The following is a 21643-nucleotide window of genomic DNA, read 5'->3' as shown; positions in this document are numbered from 1 at the left end:
GGTTACATTGCACCGTGGAGTGGCAGGTTTTACTCATTGTGGGACACTGGGTAAGTGCAGATAAGTTATTTGCCCTCATGTTATTTAAATATTCTTTTGTCTTCTTTATTGTTAATATCTCTGTCAATACCTGGCAACATTCTAAAATATTTAGCATATACCGGTTTAGTAAATGTTGTATTTTGTCTTTGTTATAATACCCGTTTGGAATTCACCTGTAGTTTGATATGTAAGTCATATTTCTGTTCTTCATGGGCAACTCCTTATTTTTGTTTATTAAAACATTTCAGGTAACACGTGCCATTTTAATGATTGATTTTTTTTTGTTTGTTTTTACCAATGTATTCAAAGTTTCCATCTGTTAGTAATATTTAATTTTTAACCCTTAAGGATAGATACTATGTTATAAATCCATATGCTATAGATATGAGAAAAAATTTAATTTTATTTAAGTTTCCTGGTGTTTTTTAACCATCAAATATGCTAGAGGATATTTGTTGCATTTTTTAAGAGTGCTTTTACGAGATGAGTTAATAAAAAAAATTTTTTTACATTAGCTCAATACTTTTTTTAACTCTAAAAATGTTTTCCTAAGGATAAGAAAATATCTCTTGGTGATAATTGACCTCTCTCCCTTGATTCTGCTATTCTGTTACCCCATGTGGCCCGATAAAAAACCGACCACATTTTATTAAACAGGCCTGCCCTTTGATATAATACCAAAAAGGCCCCTAGCCAGGCCTAATTAAAGGGCATAAGCAAATGATGTATGGGTGGCTGAAGCTAACAGACACATACTTCCAGAGATCAGCCTTTGCATCACCAGAGAGTTTGAGGGAAAAACCCCAGTTGTAGAAGTTAATTAATTCTGACTAGGTTAAAATTTTACTAGTCATACTTATTCTTGTTTTCAAACTTTACTTGCCCACTTTGGAATCTTAGGACATTTCAGAGAAAATCTGTCTTGTCCTTTCCATGTCTCTGACCAACCACCTCTGTGCCATCTCCGTGTTAAGAAAGGTATTGTCACAATAGGATATCTTATTCGATGAGTTATTCTGCTAGTCACATATCCAAAAGGTAGTCGAACTCATTGGTGCAAACTTAGGAAGTGCTTGTTCAGTTCAGTCCCTCAGTTGTGTCCAAATCTTTATGACTCCATGGACTTCAGCATGTCAGGATTCCCTATCCATCACCAACCCCCAGAGTTTACTCAAACTCAAGTCCATTGAGTCGGTGATGCCATGCAACCATCTCATCGTCTGTCGTCCCCTTCTCCACCTGCATTCAATCTTACCCAGCATCAGGGTCTTTTCAGATGAGTCAGCTCTTCACATCAGGTGGCTAAAGTATTGCAGTTTCAGCTTTAGCATCAGTCCTTCCAATGAATATTCAGGACTGATTTCCTTTTGGATGGACTGGTTGGATCTCCTTGCACTCCAGGGAACACTCAATACTCTTCTCTAACACCACAGTTCAAAAGCATCAGTTCTTTGTTGCTCAGCTTTCTTTATAATCCAATTCTCACATCTATACAAGACTACTGGAAAAACCATAGCTTTGACTAGATGGACCTTAGTTGGCAAAATAATGTCTCTGCTTTTTTAATGTGCTAAGTTGGTCATAACTTTTCATCCAAGGAGCAAGTGTCTTTTAATTTCATGGCTGCAGTCACCATCTGCAGTGATCTTGGAGCCCCTAAAGATAAAGTCTCTGTTTCTACTGTTTCCCCATCTGTTTGCCATGAAATGATGAGACCAGATGCCATGATCTTAGTTTTATGGATGTTGAGTTTTAAGTCAACTTTTTCACACTCCTCTTTCACTTTTATCAAGAGGCTCTGTAGTTCTTTACTTTTTGTCATTAGGGTGGTGTCATCTGCATATCTGAGGTTAATGATATTTCTCCTGGCAATCTTGATTCCAGCTTGTGCTTCCTCCAGCCCAGCATTTCTCATGATGTACTCTGCGTATAAGTTAAATAAGCAGGGTGACAATATAGAGCCTTGACGTACTCCTTTCCCGATTTGGAACTCTTGCTTTTTCGATGATCCAGTGGATGTTGGCAATCTGATCTCTGGTTCCTCTGCCTTTTCTAAATCTAGCTTGAACATCTGGAAGTTCATGGTTCACATACTGTTGAGGCCTGGCTTGGAGAAATTTGAGCATTACTTAGCTAGCGTGTGAGATGAGTACAGTTTTGTGATAGTTTGAGCATTCTTTGGCATTGCCTTTCTTTGGGATTGGAATTTTCCAGTCCTGTGGCCACTGCTGAGTTTTCCAAATTTGCTGGCATATTGAGTCCAGCACTTTCACAGCATCTTCTTCTAGGATTTGAAATAGCTCAACTGGAATTCCATCACCTCCACTAGCTTTGTTCGTAGTGATGCTTCCTAAGGCCCACTTGACTTTGCATTCCAGGATGTCTGGCTCTAGGTGAGTGATCACACCATCATGATTACCTGGGTCATGAAGATCTCTTTTGTACAGTTCTTCTGTGTATTCTTGCCACCTCTTCATAATATCTTCTGCTTCTGTTAGGTCCATACCGTTTCTGTCCTTTATTGCGCCCATCTTTGCATGAAAAGTTCCCTTAGTGTCTCTGATTTTCTTGAAGAGATTTCTAGTCCTTCCCATTGTATTGTTTTCCTCTATTTCTTTGCATTGATACTGAGGAAGGCTTTCTTATCTCTCCCTGCTATTTTTTGGAACTCTGAATTCAAAAGGGTGTATCTTTTATTTTCTCCTTTGCCTTTCACTTCTCTTCTTTTCATAGCTCTTTGTAAGTCCTCCTCAGATAACCATTTTGCATTTCTTTTTCTTGGGGATGATCTTGATCACTGCCTCCTTTGCAATGTCATGAACCTCCGTCCATAGTTCTTCAGGCACACTTGTCTATCAGATCTAATCCCTTGAATCTATTTGTCACTTCCAGTGTATAATCATGAAGGGATTTGATTTAGATCATACCCGAATGGTCTAGTGATTTTCCCTATTTTCTTCAATTTAAGTTTGAATTTGGCAATAAGGAGTTCATGATCTGAGCCACAGGTCATCTTGGTCTTGTTTTTGCTGGCTGTGTAGAGCTTCTCCATCTTTGGCTGCAAAGAGTATAATCAGTCTGATTTCAGTGTTGACCATCTGCTGATGTCCATGTGTAGTCTTCTCTTGTGTTGTTGGAAGAGGGTGTTTGCGATGACCAGTGCATTCTCTTGGAAAAGCTCTATTAGCCTTTGCCCTGCTTCATTCTATTCTCCGAGGCCAAATTTGCCTGTTACTCCAGGTATTTCCTGACTTCCTACTTTTGCATTCCAGTCCCCTATAATGAAAAGGACGTCATTGTTTGCTGTTAGTTCTAGAAGGTTTTGTAGGTCTTCATAGAACTATTCAACTTCAGCTTTTTCAGCATTACTGGTCAGGGCATAGACTTGGATTACTGTGATGTTGAATGGTAATGTTGAATGTGATGTTGAATGTTGCCTTGGAAACAAACAAACATTCTGTCGTTTTTGAGATTGCATCCAAGTACGGCATTTTTGGACTCTTTTGTTGACTATGATGGCTACACCATTTCTTCTTAGGGATTCTTGCCGACAGTAGTATATATAATGGTCATCTGAGTTAAATTCACCCATTCCATTCCATTCCATTTTAGTTCACTGATTCCAAAAATGTTGATGTTCACTCTTGCCATCACCTGTTTGACCACTTGCAATTTGTTTTGATTCATGGACCTAACATTCCAGGTTCCTATGCAATATAGCTCTTTACAGCATCAGAACAAGTGCAAAAGAAATTCCTATTTGAGCAAGCATTTTTGTGTTAGAAATCACACAGAAGAATATGTGTGTGGCCTTTTATAACTGGCCTTAGATAATTCTAATTTTAGGGGGAAGTATGTTGATTTTGGTTTTACCAATATGTGTCAGATTTATATCCACTATAGCAGGTAACATTGGAATGTACTTTTAAGCCAGAAGAGGGAGAGATGGGAACCATATCTATTAGTACAATCAAAGAAAGTTTATTCACCTAAAAGGAACTTCTGTTTTATCATTTAATTTTAAATAACGTAAACTTCTTTAATACCAGGTATGCAAAAATACACATTCCAATTATTGCATCAGTGTCTGAGCATCAACCTACGACTTGGGTATCTTTCTTCTTTGATCTACATATTCTTGTGTGTACCTTCCCAGCAGGCCTGTGGTTCTGCATTAAAAATATCAACGATGAAAGAGTATTTGGTAAGAGGTTTTTAATAAATACTTCGGTTTATTTTTGTTATTGAGATTATCATTCCACCATGAAGTTTTGTCTTTGCTCAACTTTGCATAAACTTTCCTCTCTTACTTTGCATAAGTGCTTAACCAAGAAAAATTAAGTGAATTTGCATTATATATACTCTTAATTATTAACTGTTTAAATTTTGGACTAGTATGTAAGCTTTTCCTTCAATTTATTGTTTTCTGAGAGGTTAATGTAATGATAGTCTGTGGCTGAGAATTGGAAATTATAACTTTGTTGACAGAATAGACTTGACTATGTTTTCTCAGTTAATTCTAAGTAGGAAGACTTTCGCAGGGGCATCCATGATCCAAAAAATTTCAGTGGGAAAGTACATTTTGTAATAGAATAAGAATCACCTGTAAGTAAATATCCTCTTGGCTGATAGATTTGTGTAATTTTCAACCAACAAGACTTAGAATTACAAACTATTTTAAAGCCATTGTTTAAGATAAGACCTGAAACTGAAAATGCTTTGTAATATGCACAGGGTCACACAAGCATATATCTTGTACAAGTACGTGGCCTGGACCATGCATGACACTCACAAGTTAGAGTTTCAGAGTGAAGTCAGGAGAGAGAAAATAGCATCTGCGTAGGTGCTAACCAAAGAATGGCACTCATTCTTTTCTGCTTTATATAGGTCAGTGGACTTTGGAGAAAGCCATGTTAATACTACATCACTCAAGAAGAATTAGTTTAACAAATTGCCCATTCATGATTTAGCAGTCCCAATCCTAGATACCAAGAGAAGGGAGTGTGTGTGTCTAACAAAGGACATGTCTAAGAATGTACATAGCAACTTTATCCATAATAGTCCCTAGTTAGAAACATTTCAAAGGTTAGCAGTAGAAAAAAGAAATTCTTATGCATTTTAGAGTGGAATACAGCACAACAATTAATATAAGAATAACGTGGGTAAACAAAAGAAGTCAGTACAAAAGAGAACATTTTATATAATTTTATTTCTATGAAGTTTAAGAATAAGGAAGCATCACTACGAGCAAAGCTTGTAGAGGTGATGGAATTCTAGCTGAGCTATTTCAAGCCCTAAAAGATGATGCTGTTAAAGTGCCACACTCAGTATGCCAGCAAATTTGGAAAACCCAGCAATGGCCACAGGACTGGAAAAGGTCAGTTTTCATTCCAATCCCAAAGAAAGGCAATGCCGAAGAATACTCAGACTACCACACAGTTGCACTCATCTCACATGCTGGCAAAGTCATGCACAAAATTCTCCAAGATAGGCTTCAGCAGTACATGAACTGAGAATTTACAGATGTTCAAGCTGAATTTAGAAAAGGCACAACCAGAGATCAAATTGCCAACATCTGTTGGATCATAGAAAAAGCAAGAGAATCCCAGAAAAATATCTTCTTCATTGACTTCACTCAAGCCTTTGACTGTGTGGATTATAACAAACTGTGGAAAATTTTTCAAGAGATGGGAATACCAGACCACCTGACCTGCCTCCTGAGAAATCTGTATGAAGGTCAAGAAGCAACAGTTAGAACCAGATGTGGAACAATGGACTGGTTCCAAATTAGGAAAGGAATACGTCCAGGACGTATATTGTCACCTTGCTTATTTAACTTACATACAGAGTACATAATGAGAAATGCCAGACTGGATAAAGCACAAGCTGGAATCAAGATTGCTGGGTGAAATATCAATAACCTCAGAGAGGCAGATGACACCACCCTTATGGCAGAAAGCGAAGAACTAAAGAGCCTCTTGGTGAAAGAGGAGACCGAAAAATCTGGTTTAAAACTCAACGTTCAAAAACAAAGATCATGGCATCCGGTCCCATCACTTCATGTCAAATAGATGGGGAAAGAGTGGGCTTCAAAATCTCTGCAGATGGTGACTTCAGCCATGAAAGTAAAAGGCACTTGCTCCTTGGAAGGAAAGCCATTTCAAACCTAGACAGCATATTAAAAAGCAGAGACATTCCTTTGCTGGCAAAGGCTCATCTAGTCAAAGCTACGGTTCTTCCAATAGTCATGTATGGATGTGAGAGTTGGGCCATAAAGAAAGCTGAACATTGAAGAATTGATGCTTTCAAGCTGTGGTGTTGGAGAAGACTCCTGAAAGTCCTCTGGACTGCAAGGAGATCAAACCAGTTAATCCTTAAAGGAAATCAATCTTGAATATTCACTGGAAGGACTGATGCTGAAGCTGAAGCTCCAGTAGTTTGGGCATATGATGTGAAGGACTGACTCATTGGAAAAGACCCTGATACTGGGAAAGATTGAAGGCAGGAGGAGAAGGAGATGACAGAGGACGAGATGGTTGGATGGCGTCACTGACTTGATGGATAGCAGTTTCAGCAAGCTGTGGGAGTTGGTGATGGATAGGGAAGCCTGGCTTTCTGCAGTCCATGAGGTCACAAAGATTCAGACACAACTGAGCGACTGAACTGAACTGAGAATAAGGAAAGTTAAATTATTGCTTTAAAAGTTCAAATAGTGATTACCTGTTTTATGGGAGAGCGTAGTGGTTATTGATTAGGAAGAGGCATGAGGGCTTCTCCTGAGGAGGGATACAGATGTTCTGTATTTTGATATGGGTGGCAATTACATAGGTGTGTGCATATAAAAATTCACTGAGATAAACAATATTGTATAGTAAATGTATTTTTTAGTCAGGAAAAAAATATGAATTTGTTTCCAGTGAGATGGGCACTCAGATGACGCAGTAACTTTGTGAAGTCACAGCCTCTAGCCAGAAATGAATAGAGCCTTTCCCCGTGGTGAGCACATTATCTGGAACGGTTTGATTGTTGGAAAGTACTTGCAGACTTTTTAAGTTTCTCAGCAATAGCTTCATAAGTTCCTCCTTTGGTTAATAAATTGTTTTCTTCTTATCCTATTCTTACTTTAAAGCAGGCTTTATGCCAAATATTGGCATGATCTTTTCATAGACTATTTGATTCTATAAACTTTACTGTGCCTATAATTCACCAAACACATTTTCCTCTGTTATGGATTTTCCTAATATGTGATGCTGTTGACAAATAACAAATTGTCTCATTCCCCATAATAGCTATAATTAATTTGAATCCTGATACATTTCTCTAAACTATTGATATGTAGTGTTTATTTGGTCAATACTAGTTATAATCTCTAAATATGACTTTGAAATTGGTTCAGATTATCAGTTTAGAAACAGCCCTTTTATGAGATGTTTGTCTGTGTTTCGATTGTCCTTTGAAGTAGTTTTGAATTTTCAATGGGTCTTCCTGGGACCCTTTCTTTCCTGAAGTATTGTAAGAGAACCTGTCTTTGCAGTTGCACTGTACGCCATCAGTGCCGTCTACTTTGCGGGTGTGATGGTCCGGCTGATGTTGACCTTGACTCCAGTCGTCTGCATGCTGTCTGCAATTGCCTTCTCAAACGTTTTTGAGCACTATTTGGGGGACGACATGAAAAGGGAAAACCCGCCTGTGGAGGACAGCAGTGATGAGGATGACAAGAGAAACCCAGGAAATTTGTATGATAAGGTGGGAAATCTAAAGTAAGGCCTTTAAAAGTTTTATGTGTTCCTTTGTTTTGTTTTTCCATCATAGTAAGAACCATACATATTAAGAAGTGTGGTTAAACAAGAATCTAGAGAAAGTTCGTCTTTTCACTCAGAATAAGAAAACAGAATGTCACCAGAGTATATAATCACCTTTTGGGTCAGGTTTTATAAACTAAAACCCAATTTTGAGAGCAAAAAGCTGATGTTCTTACTAAATTACATAAAATTTAACACTATAAATCTTTCTGAAACCATGTGCACAAGGGTTTATCCTTGAAGTCCATATTCAGTGTAAACTTTTTAAATATCTGGTAGACTGAACAGTAAATGAGGGATATTGTGTATGCTGTTTTGTCTGACACTTTGCGACCCCATCGACTGTAGGTCCTCTGTCCGTGGGATTTTTCAGGCAAGAATACTGGAGTGGGTCACCATTTCCTTCTTCAGGGGATCTTCCCACGTCTCCTGTATTGGCAGGTGGATTCTTTACCCACTGCACCACCTAGGAAATCCCATATGAAGGGTATTAAATGCCTTTAAAAAAAAAAAAAAAAAGGTCTCCAGTTCGTTAATACTAGGTGCTTGGCCCATATAATGTAATTTACTTTTAAGATCTCAGGAAACACAGCAGAATTAGATTTGGTGGAAGTGTGGAAAGACTTAGAGCACTTATCTTGAACAACAAATTAAACTTTACTATATTAACTAGGTTTTTAAGTAGCAGTTTAAAACTTTTCTTTCCTTACTATGATAGGTCCAATATCATTCATACAGATTAGTGCTATTAAAGCACATGCCTGCTTTTTTGTTTATTTTTGTTTTGTGGTTTCTTAATAATTAACCTTGCAGTTTAGAACCTCTGACTCTGTCCTGTTCTCTCCTGGTTTTTGATGAGGTTTATTGTTTTTTTTTTATTTTATTTATTTATTTATTTTCTTTTTTTAATTTTATTTCACCTTTAAACTTCACAACATTGTATTAGTTCCGCCAAGCATCAAAATGAATCTGCCACAGGCATACCTGTGCTCCCCATCCTGAACCCTCCTACCTCCCCCCCCCCCCACACCCTCTTGATTTTAACAAGGTTATTGATTTAGGGTTTGGAAATTGGAAAACTCACTCTGATAATGTGTTCTTTTTCCTGTACTAAAGTCCTACAAAGTCCTGGATTATAACTGAACATTGCTTTTTTCAGGATGAGGAATTCAATTTTTTTAAAAAGAAAGGTTGCCAGGATGAGACCATTTGGTTCTCCCCTTCGTATTTATGTAAACATAAGGTCAATTGAGTTCCAAAGCAACTTCTTACTGGAGATATTTTGCTCTGCAACCAGTTCCTGGATTGGGTTTAGTTCCAGGAAGTCTTCTTTTTGACAGTTGACTTGAGAATCTACCTTGATAATTTTTAGAAAACATTGTATGACCCACGCAAGAATTCCTGATGGTTATACATTCTCCTCTTGAAAGAATTAAATTGATAAATGACATTCTCCCAGCTTCTCCATTTAATGTCTTAATGAAAGCAAGTGAGATGATGAATTTGTCTCATCAGTTTTCTGTATTTTCAGGCAGGCAAAGTGAGGAAGCATGTAACTGAGCAGGAAAAAACGGAAGAGGGATTAGGTCCTAATATAAAAAGCATTGTCACCATGCTGATGCTGATGCTGTTGATGATGTTTGCAGTCCACTGCACCTGGGTCACAAGCAATGCGTACTCCAGCCCAAGCGTGGTCCTGGCCTCTTACAACCATGATGGGTAAGAAGATGGCTTGACTACGAAAGGGTTCCACACCTGCTCTTTCTCTTGCCTCAAAAAATAGAATTCAGAGGTCTATCTGAATATCTTTGCATATATAACATACACATTAGTCTTTCTCAAAGTGTCATGCTTGGACACAGCATCATCATTACCAGGAAGCCCATTAGACATGCGCGTTCTTGACCCCACCTAAGCATGTAGAGTTAGAACGGGGGGGTGAGACTCAGGAATCTGTGTTTTAAGGAGTGCCCCAGGGATTCTGATGCAGCTGAAATTTAACAACAGGTGGTCTCTGTTCTGCCCCTACATTCCCACCCCAGCTTCTGCTTCATGTGGATACTCTTCAGACTTGTGCAGGCTCCATTTCAGAACTACTATATCAGAATTTGCTTTTTTACATGATAGCCTGGTGGTTTGTATGCCTATTAAAGTCAAAGAAGCACTAGTCTAGCTCTTTTTTTTTTCTTTCTTCTTCCCTACCCTTGAGGCTTTTTAACTACTATCCTTAAAATATGAAATTATTTAGTGGCCTGGCACCCCAAGATTTTAAGAAACCATCTTCACATTTATAAGGTCTTATTTAAGTTAATATTGTGATTCTTTTCAGAACCAGGAATATTTTAGATGATTTCAGAGAAGCTTACTTTTGGCTAAGGCAGAATACAGATGAACATGCCCGAGTGATGTCTTGGTGGGATTACGGCTATCAGATTGCTGGGATGGCTAATAGAACCACTCTGGTGGATAACAACACCTGGAATAACAGCCACATAGCACTGGTAAGAACTTGACCAACAGAAGGTCAAAAGTTACAAACCGTTATTCACTACTTAGACATCAGACTTCACTTGTGATTAAGTAGGAAAACTGTGGGGGAAAGTGCTTTTTGTTTGCTGAATTTTCAACATACTTCTCTACATATTTGTTCAGTAAAGTGATTCGATGTATGCTTGCTTATTTGGTTTTTAAGACTAGAATTTGTTTATATATCATTCAGAATCAGAGGCTATATGCTGGAGAATGAGGCAAAATCTGAAATTTACTGTATTTGTCTTATATTTTCCTTTTCGTAAGTTAAGAAAATTATTTGCAGATGTGTAAAGCAAGTGCAGTGTGTTTTATGAACATGCACATTATGTTTACTCTAGCTATTACATAACTAATTTACATTAATTAATCACCTTTCTGTTCTCTAAAGATTTTAAATAGATAGCTAGGTGTTAGCCAAATGAATTTTGTTTGTATTTAGTGTTGCGGCTAATCATTAGGTGTTTGGTAGACTGAAGAAAAGGATATATTTGTTGTAGCTAGATGGATGGTCATCCCCAGCATGGGATTTTGAGAAATTCTACTTCTTTTAAGCTTTTTTTGTTTGCTTTCATATTAAAATGTTAATTTAATGCGACCAAATTACTAGGAAAATATGAGCACATATCCTGATTTTGACATGCTGTAGTTGGTTATAGTAAGGGAGGTGCTTATAAATCTCATGAATTTGTTGAATTTATAGCAGATTGTTTCTATGAAAAGAATTCCATGTAAATCAAACTTTTGAGATGCATTCTATTTTAAGGTAAAAATGTGCATTCATGTTTATTTTTAGTGTTATTTTGGGACTAAGAACACATATTCTCACTTTTTTATTCTTTAGGTGGGAAAAGCTATGTCTTCAAATGAAACAGCAGCCTATAAAATCATGAGGAGTCTGGACGTAGATTATGTTTTGATTATTTTTGGAGGGGTTATTGGCTATTCTGGTGATGACATCAACAAGTTTCTCTGGATGGTTAGGATAGCTGAAGGGGAACATCCAAAAGATATTCGGGTAAGAAACTAGGTTCTTGTTGGTGTGTGAAGGACCATTCCCAGAGTGCAGGTAACCCTCTTCCCTTTCTGACTGCGTTGTATTTGTTATCATCATCCTGTCTCCAGAGCAGTCCCTCACTGTACTGTTTACTAAAGCCAGCATAAGCATTTTCCCAGGTTTAAAACTTTTGAAATCTGGTACTCCCATTCTCCTCTAGGAAACAGTTTCTTCTCAAGATTCTTGCTTTTACTCCTACAGCCTCTCACATTTGCCCTTTCCTTCCATTTTTGTTGCTTCCACTCTGGTATTGACCCCAGTGCTCATAAACCTGAAATAGGACAGTAGCCTTCAAATTGCTGTCTTTGCCTTTGTCTGTTTCCTCTCCCAATTTTAACATGACATTGATCATGTTACTTTACAGCTTTTTTTTTTTTTTTTTTAAGCCTCCATTAGTTTAAGGAAAGGAGCCTCGGAAAAAAAAAGCAGACAGATAAGAGTTGCAACTAAACCCTGCCGCTGTCAGCTTGGTGCTTTGGGCAAGTTGTTTTTCGACCAGTCAGCATTATATGGTTCGAGTGGTAGGTCTTGTTCTAGGTTCTAGTGTTAACAGTGGTGATTAGGGCCATTTCAGTTGATAACTAATAGAGATGCCAGGAATAATTCACTTGTAGTACTGTTATGAGATTTTCTGGTAACATAGATGAACCCTCAGCCTCATGACTGGTTTAGAATAATCAGAATGATGATTGAAATAGGAAAGCATTGGTATAAAAAACCACTTAGCTCAGAATGCAACCCCTTAATACTTCCCTTTGCTGGCTTCTTGTCCTGCTAGCAATGTTTTCCACTCTGTCACTCTGCCCTAGCCCATGAAACTTGGTTTGTGTTTTCTTTCCTTGGCTCATCTGACATTCATGTTATAATCTTTTCTTCTTGGGGTACCTTCCCTACAATAGTTCTGTCCTCTTGGCAGAGGTCCTTCTGTGGTAGGTACATCCATGTCTCTATTCATCAGGTCCTGTCCAGCCTGTTTTTTAGGTAGACTGTGTTGTATCCTCCCACTCAGAGAGGATGGGCACCCAGCAGTGAGGTTACATGATGAAGGCATAAAAGAGGAGAGTAGGATTCACTGCTGATCCGGAATAAAAGGACCTTTTGGGAAAACATGGGAATGTGTTATGTGTGACAGGGGTAAAGTTGAGTAAAACCCCAGATTTCCTGTTTAAACATAAATGCTTAACTACCCGACATTATCTCTTAACTACCATTAATAGTATTTCCTTGTATTTATATTGGTCTTAATCTTCCAAGTATGTGAGTTTTCACTTGTGGATTTGCTTTTAGCAGTGTTAAAATTTTGACATGATAGATTGAGATATGTTTTGAACATTTGTGTAGAGAAAAATCCTAATTTTCTGTGCTTTGTGAGGAAGTAATTTACACATTCACATGGTTCACAAAATGAATATATATAGGGACATAGAGTAAAAGTGTATCCCCCCCCCCCCCCAAGAAAAAGAAAAAAGTCCATGGTAATCTCTTGTTATTTTCTTATTCTAATTGAAGCAGATAACTAGTAGGAAAATATATCAAAACTAATACAATTATGTAAAGTTTTAAAATAAAATAAAGAATATATACATTGTTCTTGTATTTTTTTACTTCACAATATTCTATGGAGATCTTCACATATTAAAATATGGGGATCCTTCTTCATTTCTGTTTTTTTACATCTGTATAGTGTGTTCCATTGCATGTGTGCACTATGATTTATTTAACCTGTCCCTGTTAATGGATATTAAGATTTTTCAAGTTTTTTAATCTGAAACGGTGGTGCAATAAGTAACTTTCTACACTCATCATTTTGCCCACATTTTAGTATCTCTGTAGGATAAATTCCTAGAAAAGAAATTTCTGTCAATAGTATCAGATTGGCCCTCTCAGAGGTTAATTTATAAACTTGATGCACTTACAATAAAAATTGCTGTAAGAGTTTTCTAAATGTTCCCCTCCCAACTAAAAAAATTGTTTTGGCATTCATATGGAAAAATAAAACAAATTTAGGAAAACTCTGAAAAGGAATAATGAATGGCTGGGGAAGGGGACACAGTTGGAGAGAGTCAGCATACCTAGTATTAATTCATGGTGTTGGTACCTTTTTTTTTTTTTTTTTAAATAATTATTGAGGTTTTATTATAACATGGTTTAAAATCTGGTAGAATTAGTTGCTCTCCTTCATCCAGCAAACTATTGTTCTCTTTATGTTTTCTTGGATACTTTTTTCTTTTAATAAATAATTTCTGGACTGAGTATTAAACACCCATGATAGTTTTGTGGGTTTTTAAGAGATCATATTAAATTTATAAATTTGTCTTCTGATACTGTGTTTTTTTGAGATTTAACTAAATACGGCTTTATGAAGATAACCTCAAAAGCTAGCTCTTACGGGGAAATGAAAAGGGGAACCTGTAGTTGTGAATATGTTATATTAAACTGACACAGAAACTTCTGGATTCTTTCCTGTAGGAAAGTGACTATTTCACCTCACAAGGAGAATTCCGTGTAGACAAAGCAGGATCCCCTACTTTGTTGAATTGCCTTATGTATAAAATGTCATACTACAGATTTGGAGAAATGCAGGTTAGTTATAATCTTTGTTTTTTTCTATAATCTTTATTTTATAAGCTTTATTCTAGACTTTTTCTGTAATCTTTATTCACAGGAATATTTTAAAAATAGTCTTGTTTGACTCTAAAAAGCAGGATAATATTTTGGTTGTGCTCTAAAGAAAAATGTGCTCATCTAAAATTTTTTCTACTCTGTTTACTTTCTGAAACTTCTGTGTGAAAAATGAGGAAATATTTTTTAGAGCAGAGGTTTCTTTCCAAAGTGTTAATTAATAGAGGCTTAAACCCAACCCTTGCCTGCCATTCTGCTTTTTTTTTTGACTTCATGTTTTTGGAAAACGTTGCTCTCCCAGCGAGGGGTCTTCCAGTTGGGCAGCAGTGTGATCTTAAGTAGCTTACTCTACTGCCTGGTGAGGGAAAGCTGGAAATTAAAGGGTTGGATTATTTAGTCACTTCACACATTTATTCTCTCCCTGTTCTCCATTACCTCAAATAGCTGGGACTCTCTAGGTCAGCGTTTCCCAGAAAATTAGAATGATGTGCTACAAAAGATTTAGTCAATGAAAGGAATGAATGGACAGGGAAGCATTGTGGCAAAAGGAACGAACAGCAACTGTCACAAGCTGGGGTCCAGATCGGGCTCTATCATATCATGTAATCCTTGGATGAGTCACATTCTCCCTGGGCTTGGTTTTTTCCTTATCTGTATATAATGGGGCTCCTGGTAGCCTCTACTGTTCTTCCTAACTTTTATATTCCATGACTGTCATACCAAGTTACACCTTCATACTAAGGTTATATTGAAAACTTTCTGGTTCCGTGCTGCTTTCTGGTTGATACTAGAAGGCAGAGGAAAAAACCACGGATCAAGATAACGCTTCTGCATTATTCATTTGGAATTTTTTAAAACAAGTAGCTTTAAAAAATAATAATTTTACTACTAGGTTTAAGTTTTTGTTAGTGTTTTGATTTCTTTTGAAGGCAAACTGCCTGGTCTCTAAACTCATGTTATGCTAAGAGATAAGCACTAAGGGCACAATAATTAGCTGCCCCAGAAAATTGGTGAAAGATTAGTTTCTCTATTCACTAATAATAGCATTAAAGGACCTTTGTTTTTCCTGTCTGATTGAGAGTTCTAAGCCATGCATCTAGCATGCATTCATTTTGATGCCTTTCCCTACTCAAGAATATGTTCAAGACATGAAGTATAATAACTTTCCTGTTGTAAGATATGTAATAAGTTATTCCCTCATTGGACGAGATTTGTTTTCTGGTCTTATTTTTAAATTGAATTCACTTAGGTTCTATGTGACAGCATAAACCTACTCCGAGAATTTCTTAAAATCCTCTCCCTTGCCTCCATTTTTGTCTCTCCTCGTCCTGGTTAATCTTCCCTTGGTTTGGTTTAACGTCCTTTGTAGTTGCCACTTTCAGGATGTTTAGCATCAGGCTTACTTGTGCTCTGATTTCACAAGTAGCACTGGTGAGAGAGAGCCACCCTGAATAAGGTAAAGTCGTCGTGCACCTTACCTCCTAGTGGAGGATGCAGATAATTTTGAAAATAAAAATTTTAGCAACAAACACTATAGAATAAAAGAATCAGTGGAGGAGACTTCTCAGTCATCAATCTAAAGAAAAGATTTCCCTGAAGTGATGGTGTTTGGGCTGAGACCAGAGAATAGAAAGGAGCCAGTCATGCAGAATTGCCAGATGAAGAACTTTGAGGCTGGTAAAGTAACCTGGTAGTGCAAGGTCCAGGTAGGGAGGCCCTTCTGTGTTTGCTCTGAAAACCTATAAGAAGGGTTTTCATGGATTTCATTTTGCTGTTTTGGGTTTTTTGTGCCTGCAGGCCCCTCGTCCATTCTAATTCTTATGCATTGAGTTTCTCTCTTGCTGATTTCTTCTTGTCTGGTTAGCAGCATACGAGGACTGGTTAACAGTATATCACTCTGATTCTGTTTCCCTAGTTTAAAAAGAGAGAGTTGTGCTCTGGTGATAACATTCCCTTCTAATACTGAATGTTTCCCAGTATGTTTAACATCCACTACTCATGTCACTTTTGCAGCTGGATTTCCGTACACCTCCAGGTTTTGATCGGACACGTAATGCTGAGATTGGAAACAAGGACATTAAATTCAAGCATTTGGAGGAGGCCTTCACATCAGAGCACTGGCTTGTAAGGATATATAAAGTGAAAGCCCCTGATAACAGGGAGACACTAGACCACAAACCTCGAGTAACCAACATTTTCCCCAAACAGAAGTATTTGTCAAAGAAGGTGGGTACCAAATGAAGTCAGGTCTATAGAAGAGTAACTCAAGATCGGTCGGTTTGTCTGAAAAATTACTGAAAATTGCTAATAGGTTTTCATTTGCCAGATTTGTAAAGACCAAGGCTTAAATACAAAGTAGATATCAAGTGCCAACCTGCTGAGGGCAGTCCTTACAAACTAAGCACTTAAGCTTACCGCAGGAAGCAGCTGTTTCTGGAGAGTTCTTCATGCGAAGAGTGGTTATCAGTGAACTGAGCCAAGATTTTTCAGAGACATTCTGGCTTTAATTTGTGCCACTCCCATTACAAAGACTAGTTTGTAAAGTAAGATGTGTCTGTGGCCATCAGTTTCTGAACCTTTGTGAAAGTAAAAATGCCAAACACTCAGTAGCAGTTGTGATTCATTCATGATCATTTGGTCAAAGCAAATTTATATAGCATTTTCACGTTCCAGTCTCAGTACAATGTTACTATATTATTCATTGAATTAAAAAAAAGCTCAAGTTGAATTGAGTCCTGAATCCTCAAAAAATTTATCTTTAGATAATTATTAAGTATAATTGGCACGAAAAAGCTTGTAGGCAGAATTATGATGATGAGACCATTGCAGTCTTTTTGTAATACTTAATAAGACATGAAGCCTTTTATTAGAAGTCATTATAGCTCACTTAAACCAAATAGGTCTAATCTTTGCTATAAAAACTATTGAAAATGAGTATTTATATGGTTTGCCCTCTGTGGGAGATGGAAAATAATGAACAGTCAGATGAAATACGAAGATTGTATTTTAAAGTACAACCCTTAATAATACCAGTTGTTGCTAGACTGATTTCAGTCTTAAATCTTGAAAGATGCTTGTGTTTACATTGTCCAGATCATTTATTTTAAATCATTGAAGGGGCTTCCCTGGTGTCTTAGTCGGTAAAGGATCTGCCTCCAATGCAGGAGACCAGGGTCCGATCCCTGGGCCAGGAAGATCCCCTGGAGAAGGAAATGGCAGTCGCCAAGAGTCGGACATGACTGAACAACTAACACTTTCACTTTGTATTACTTAAAATATACTTCAAATATGCTCAGAATACCAATTCAGTTTACCCTATAAAAGTGCTAACTATTAACTGAATGATATGTAAATGGAAACTTTAAATGACTATTAAAGTGTTAGTCGCTCACTTGTGTCCGACTCTTTTGTGACCCCATGGACTAAAGTTTGCCAGGCTTTCCTGTCCAGGGGATTTTCCAGGCAAGAAACTGGAGTAGGTTGTCATTCCCTTCTCCAGGGGATCTTCCTGAGCCAGGGATTGAACCCAGGTCTCCCACATTGCAGGCGGATTCTTTACCATCTGAGCTACCAAAGTTTCTGAAACTACCTCCATAGTTATATTTAAATATGAGAATTGAATTGAGGGATCAGTCTCTTGAGTCTTCACCTACTGCTAACCCAGTACTTTGATGATGCATTGAATTACTTGTTGAATTGAATTACGATAAAAAGTGTTGCCTTTTTTCAGTGTCTATGAAAATGTCAGATTTGTCAGACACATGTCTTACATGATTTATCTTGTGAGACTCTAAGATAGCAAACATTTTTGCAGTAATTTGTTTCTTACACCACAGACATCAGTTTGACAGTATTTTTTTTAAAGATGTATGAAACTCAAAGGATGTTACAGTTTTGTTTTTTTTCCCCTTGGTGTTTGCCTTTTGTTTCATTTTGAATATTTAAGTGCTGGAGAATGTGCCAGGTGACTTTATTCTCTTTTATTTTTGTGGATAGGTATAGGTCATCCTTTTACAGATAAGAGAATTGGGCTCTAGAAGTTACCAAGTTAATTAGGATTTCTGACATAGCTAATTCTTGGAGCCTAAATCAGGAGCACCAGAAACAATTGCTGAATCCTTAGTCTAGGCATACTCTAGCATGCTTAGAAATGTGAGTCATTATAGCTAAGCATTTCGTGGTTGAGAAGGCAGGTCGGGGTCCATTCACTTGATGACAAAGACATATGACAGGCTTTGGAGGAGCACTGTGGTGGTCTTTCCTCATAAAGCTGAGGACCTTGTCCAGCTCATCCTGGACCTCCATATCCTCGGTGTGGAGCAATGGGGAGTGCTTGTTGACAGTTCAGGGAGACCGGACCCAGGAAGAGCTGAGTGCTTATTAAGACAGTCTTCACCACTCTGCAGTAGACCGTGTGTGTATCCGTATTTTTAATCCATAAGAAACCTGCACTAACACCAGGTATTCTGTTTTCTTTTTAGACTGCGAAAAGGAAGCGTGGCTACATTAAAAATAAGCTAGTTTTTAAGAAAGGCAAGAAAATATCTAAGAAGACTCTTTAAAAACACTGTTCTGGTTCCTAACTTGAAGCAGATGTCTTTGTGAGAACCGGTCTTTGCCTTTAGCTCATGTCGTGTTTCACAGCAGCGGAGGGTACAGAACCATCACTGGTCCAGGTTAACATCCAAAACTCTGGCAACACCTGATTTAAAAAATAAAATTGGCTTATTGAGAACAGCTGTTTTCGATTTGTAATGTGAAGCAAGACAGAGCACTGCTGTAAATGTCTTAACAGCAGATTTTTTTTTTTATTGGTACATATTATCCTTCAAATCTGAAAATTTGGACAATTCGCACCAAAGAACCCTCTAATTTGGTCCCTGGCACATGCATACTTGTCAAGGTTTTTTTATTCTTTTACAAGACCTGCATTTTATTTGAATGACCCAGATAGCAATATGTAAAATACAAATGACAAAATGTGATGCAAGCTTCTTGAACCAGTAAAACTAGTACAGGTCTGAGAAAGAGGTATGAGAAGAGTACTTCCTTGAACTATATTTATTTTCATGTTTCTCCAGTGCAAAGAATGTTTCATCAAATGTGCATTTTCTATTGCTTACTGTTTGCTCTGAGAAGAAGCTGCTGTTTTGAAGATGGACCTCTAACTCATTGATTCAAGTAGTTGTCGTTTTGTTTTTTAATGTTGAAACATTATTGCTGCTGTTAGCAGTTGTTTTCACCAGGTACTTACAGAGCAGATACCATACATGGTTCATTCAAGGGCTAAATTTATATCCTTTGGCAATCATGGCAACACACACAATGTTGCTTGTTAGCAGGCTGGGGTTCGGTGTCCTACTCCTGAGGTGAGCACTGTGTTTACATACAAAAGGTTAAGGAAGAAACCCTTAAAGTGGACAGGTATCCAGAGTTCGTTTTGTGTGACTCTTCAAAATGACAAAGGATTTGTAAAATTCTGGCTTTTCTCTCATTTTTACAAGTTTCATCCATCACAATGACTTTTGTCCTTTGCTCCATATTTGTTAATCCCTTAAGCATTTGATGAAACACTCTTTAATGCTATGTGCATTTTCTTTTATTAAAAATGTGACAGTTGTCAAAAAATGCACTAAAATGTCAATGGAGATTGAACATGTTCACTTTCCAGCTCATAGGCAACTTTATATAGACTTGAAATTTTTCTCCTGTTTAGTGAAAGTAAAAGAGAAAGGGTTTTTCCTGCCACAGGATATCTTTCCTTTTTTTTTTTTTTTGATATAAACAAGCATAACTTACACCACTGTTTTTGGTGGAAAAGTGCAGAATAGTATGTACCTTTTATGAAGAAAAGTGTAATTTACAATATACAGTGAGAATGTTACTGCCAATTTTCTTTTTCCAAAGTGTAGAATATTCTTTGATTTATAGAATTCATTTTTGACCCAGATGATGGTTCTTTTACAGACAAATAAAATGGTCCAACATTTTCACAAATGAAGTGTAACTGAATCTGGATTTCTGATACCTTGTCATTTGGGGGATTTTATCTTACTTTGTTGCTTTAAAATTCAATGCAGAGAAGTTGTTGACTGTAGGGAAAATAAAGTTAATTCAAATTTTGTGTTAAGTGTTGTCTTTTTACAAGTCTTTTCTTTACAGAGTCTTGAGCACACGCTTCCTTCTTGTTCGCATTGACAAAGGTTTGAAAGAACCCATGTGGAGAATCAAAAACAATAAAAACAAAGGCAGTTACTATAATTTCACTTTTATATATCTCTAATTTCACTTTTCTGCTACATTAAGACCTCAAGTGTCATTACAATATAGCTTTTACTGACGCAGTTCATGGAACCAAAATGAGGTTCCCCCAAACTAATTCAACTGAGACCTACTATTTTGTTATGCCTTCCTCCCCGCCCACCCCGCCCAGAGTGAAAATTTCATTTTGACTTTTTATAGGTAAGTGAGGGGAAGACACCTAACCAAAAAGGAATTTTTATCTCCATGTAAATGAGGGCAAAACTCTTAACAAAAGCGCTTCTCTGTAAAGTTCTAGTTAAACATCACTGAAGTCTTATTTAATTTTCTCATTAAGAGTAGGAATGACCTCTCACCTCCAGTTCTGGTTCAGGGGATTATCTCAGTAAAAACTATATTGTAATGACACTTGAGGTTTTATTATAACAGAAAAGTGAAATTATCAACATATTAAATAGCTTTTGTTTTATTCCACATCTTAGAATTGAGCAAACTGAGTGCTTTGTAGTAAAAAAAACATTAGGCTGCAAGTCCAAAGATAAAATTCATTTTGCAAACTCACATTGTTACCTACTGGAGAGTGCATGTGTAGAATTGTACTTTTAGTCCCCAGGCCATGACCAAAAGGCCAGAGGACTGAAGAGTATAAAAGCATCCTTTAGAGTATTACTGTTTCTATAGCTCAGGGGTCATATGATTATGAAATCTGGAGCTACTACACATGTTTTTTAATGGTGGTAAAATATAAAAGAGAATATTTAACATCCTAACCACTGTACAATTAGTCGAGTCGTGCTGAGTGCGTTCACGTTCTTGTGCGACCCTCTCCAGAAGCTCTTCCTCTTGCTGGAACAGCCGCTGTTGAAGTGGGGACTGTCAGACCTCTGCTTTGTTACCCAGGTAGGTGGAGTCGTGAGTGAACGTAGAAACAGCAACCTGTAAGAAATGGGAGGTGTCTGAAATGAAAAGGTAAGTCTTTTTTAGTGTGAAGTGTAACATAGAGAAGACAAATGTCCGCCTTAGCAAGTTACCACCAGACGAGCAACTCTGTAACCACAGTTCAGATCAAGACCACAGCACTGCTGGGGCCTGGGAAGTTTCCTCCTGCCCCCACCCAGTCACTGGCCTGTCCCCTTGCCCATCCAGAAGGTAATCGGTCTCCTAGCTTTTACAGTAATTACTCTTTGTAAACATATTTAATTGTACCTATTCTTTGAACACAAAATGCGATCAAAATAGATATTTTTTTGTATCTAGCTACTTCAGCTTAATTTTCATGAAATTCAGAATGTTGCATGCAGCTATAGGTTTATTTTCATTGATGCATAGT

General features: G+C 37.4%; 1 protein-coding gene across 1 annotated transcript in view; it reads left to right on the top strand.

The window, feature by feature from the left end:
- STT3B (STT3B, catalytic subunit of the oligosaccharyltransferase complex) overlaps positions 1 to 20182 on the top strand; it is a 103098-nt gene extending 82916 nt beyond the window's left edge. The window contains exons 8-16 of the mRNA XM_027523776.1: positions 2 to 50; positions 4092 to 4246; positions 7577 to 7788; positions 9376 to 9563; positions 10174 to 10345; positions 11218 to 11391; positions 13900 to 14013; positions 16066 to 16278; positions 18534 to 20182. Of these exons, the coding sequence (XP_027379577.1) occupies positions 2 to 50; positions 4092 to 4246; positions 7577 to 7788; positions 9376 to 9563; positions 10174 to 10345; positions 11218 to 11391; positions 13900 to 14013; positions 16066 to 16278; positions 18534 to 18614 (1358 nt within the window). The 3' untranslated portion in view covers positions 18615 to 20182. The remainder of the gene's footprint in view (position 1; positions 51 to 4091; positions 4247 to 7576; positions 7789 to 9375; positions 9564 to 10173; positions 10346 to 11217; positions 11392 to 13899; positions 14014 to 16065; positions 16279 to 18533) is intronic.
- Positions 20183 to 21643: the final 1461 nt, after the last annotated feature.

Source organism: Bos indicus x Bos taurus, chromosome 22, assembly GCF_003369695.1.
Source record: "Bos indicus x Bos taurus breed Angus x Brahman F1 hybrid chromosome 22, Bos_hybrid_MaternalHap_v2.0, whole genome shotgun sequence".
Classification (NCBI taxonomy): Eukaryota; Metazoa; Chordata; class Mammalia; order Artiodactyla; family Bovidae; genus Bos; species Bos indicus x Bos taurus.
Note: the sequence above shows the minus strand (reverse complement) of the source record. Positions and strands in the feature narration are given on the sequence as shown.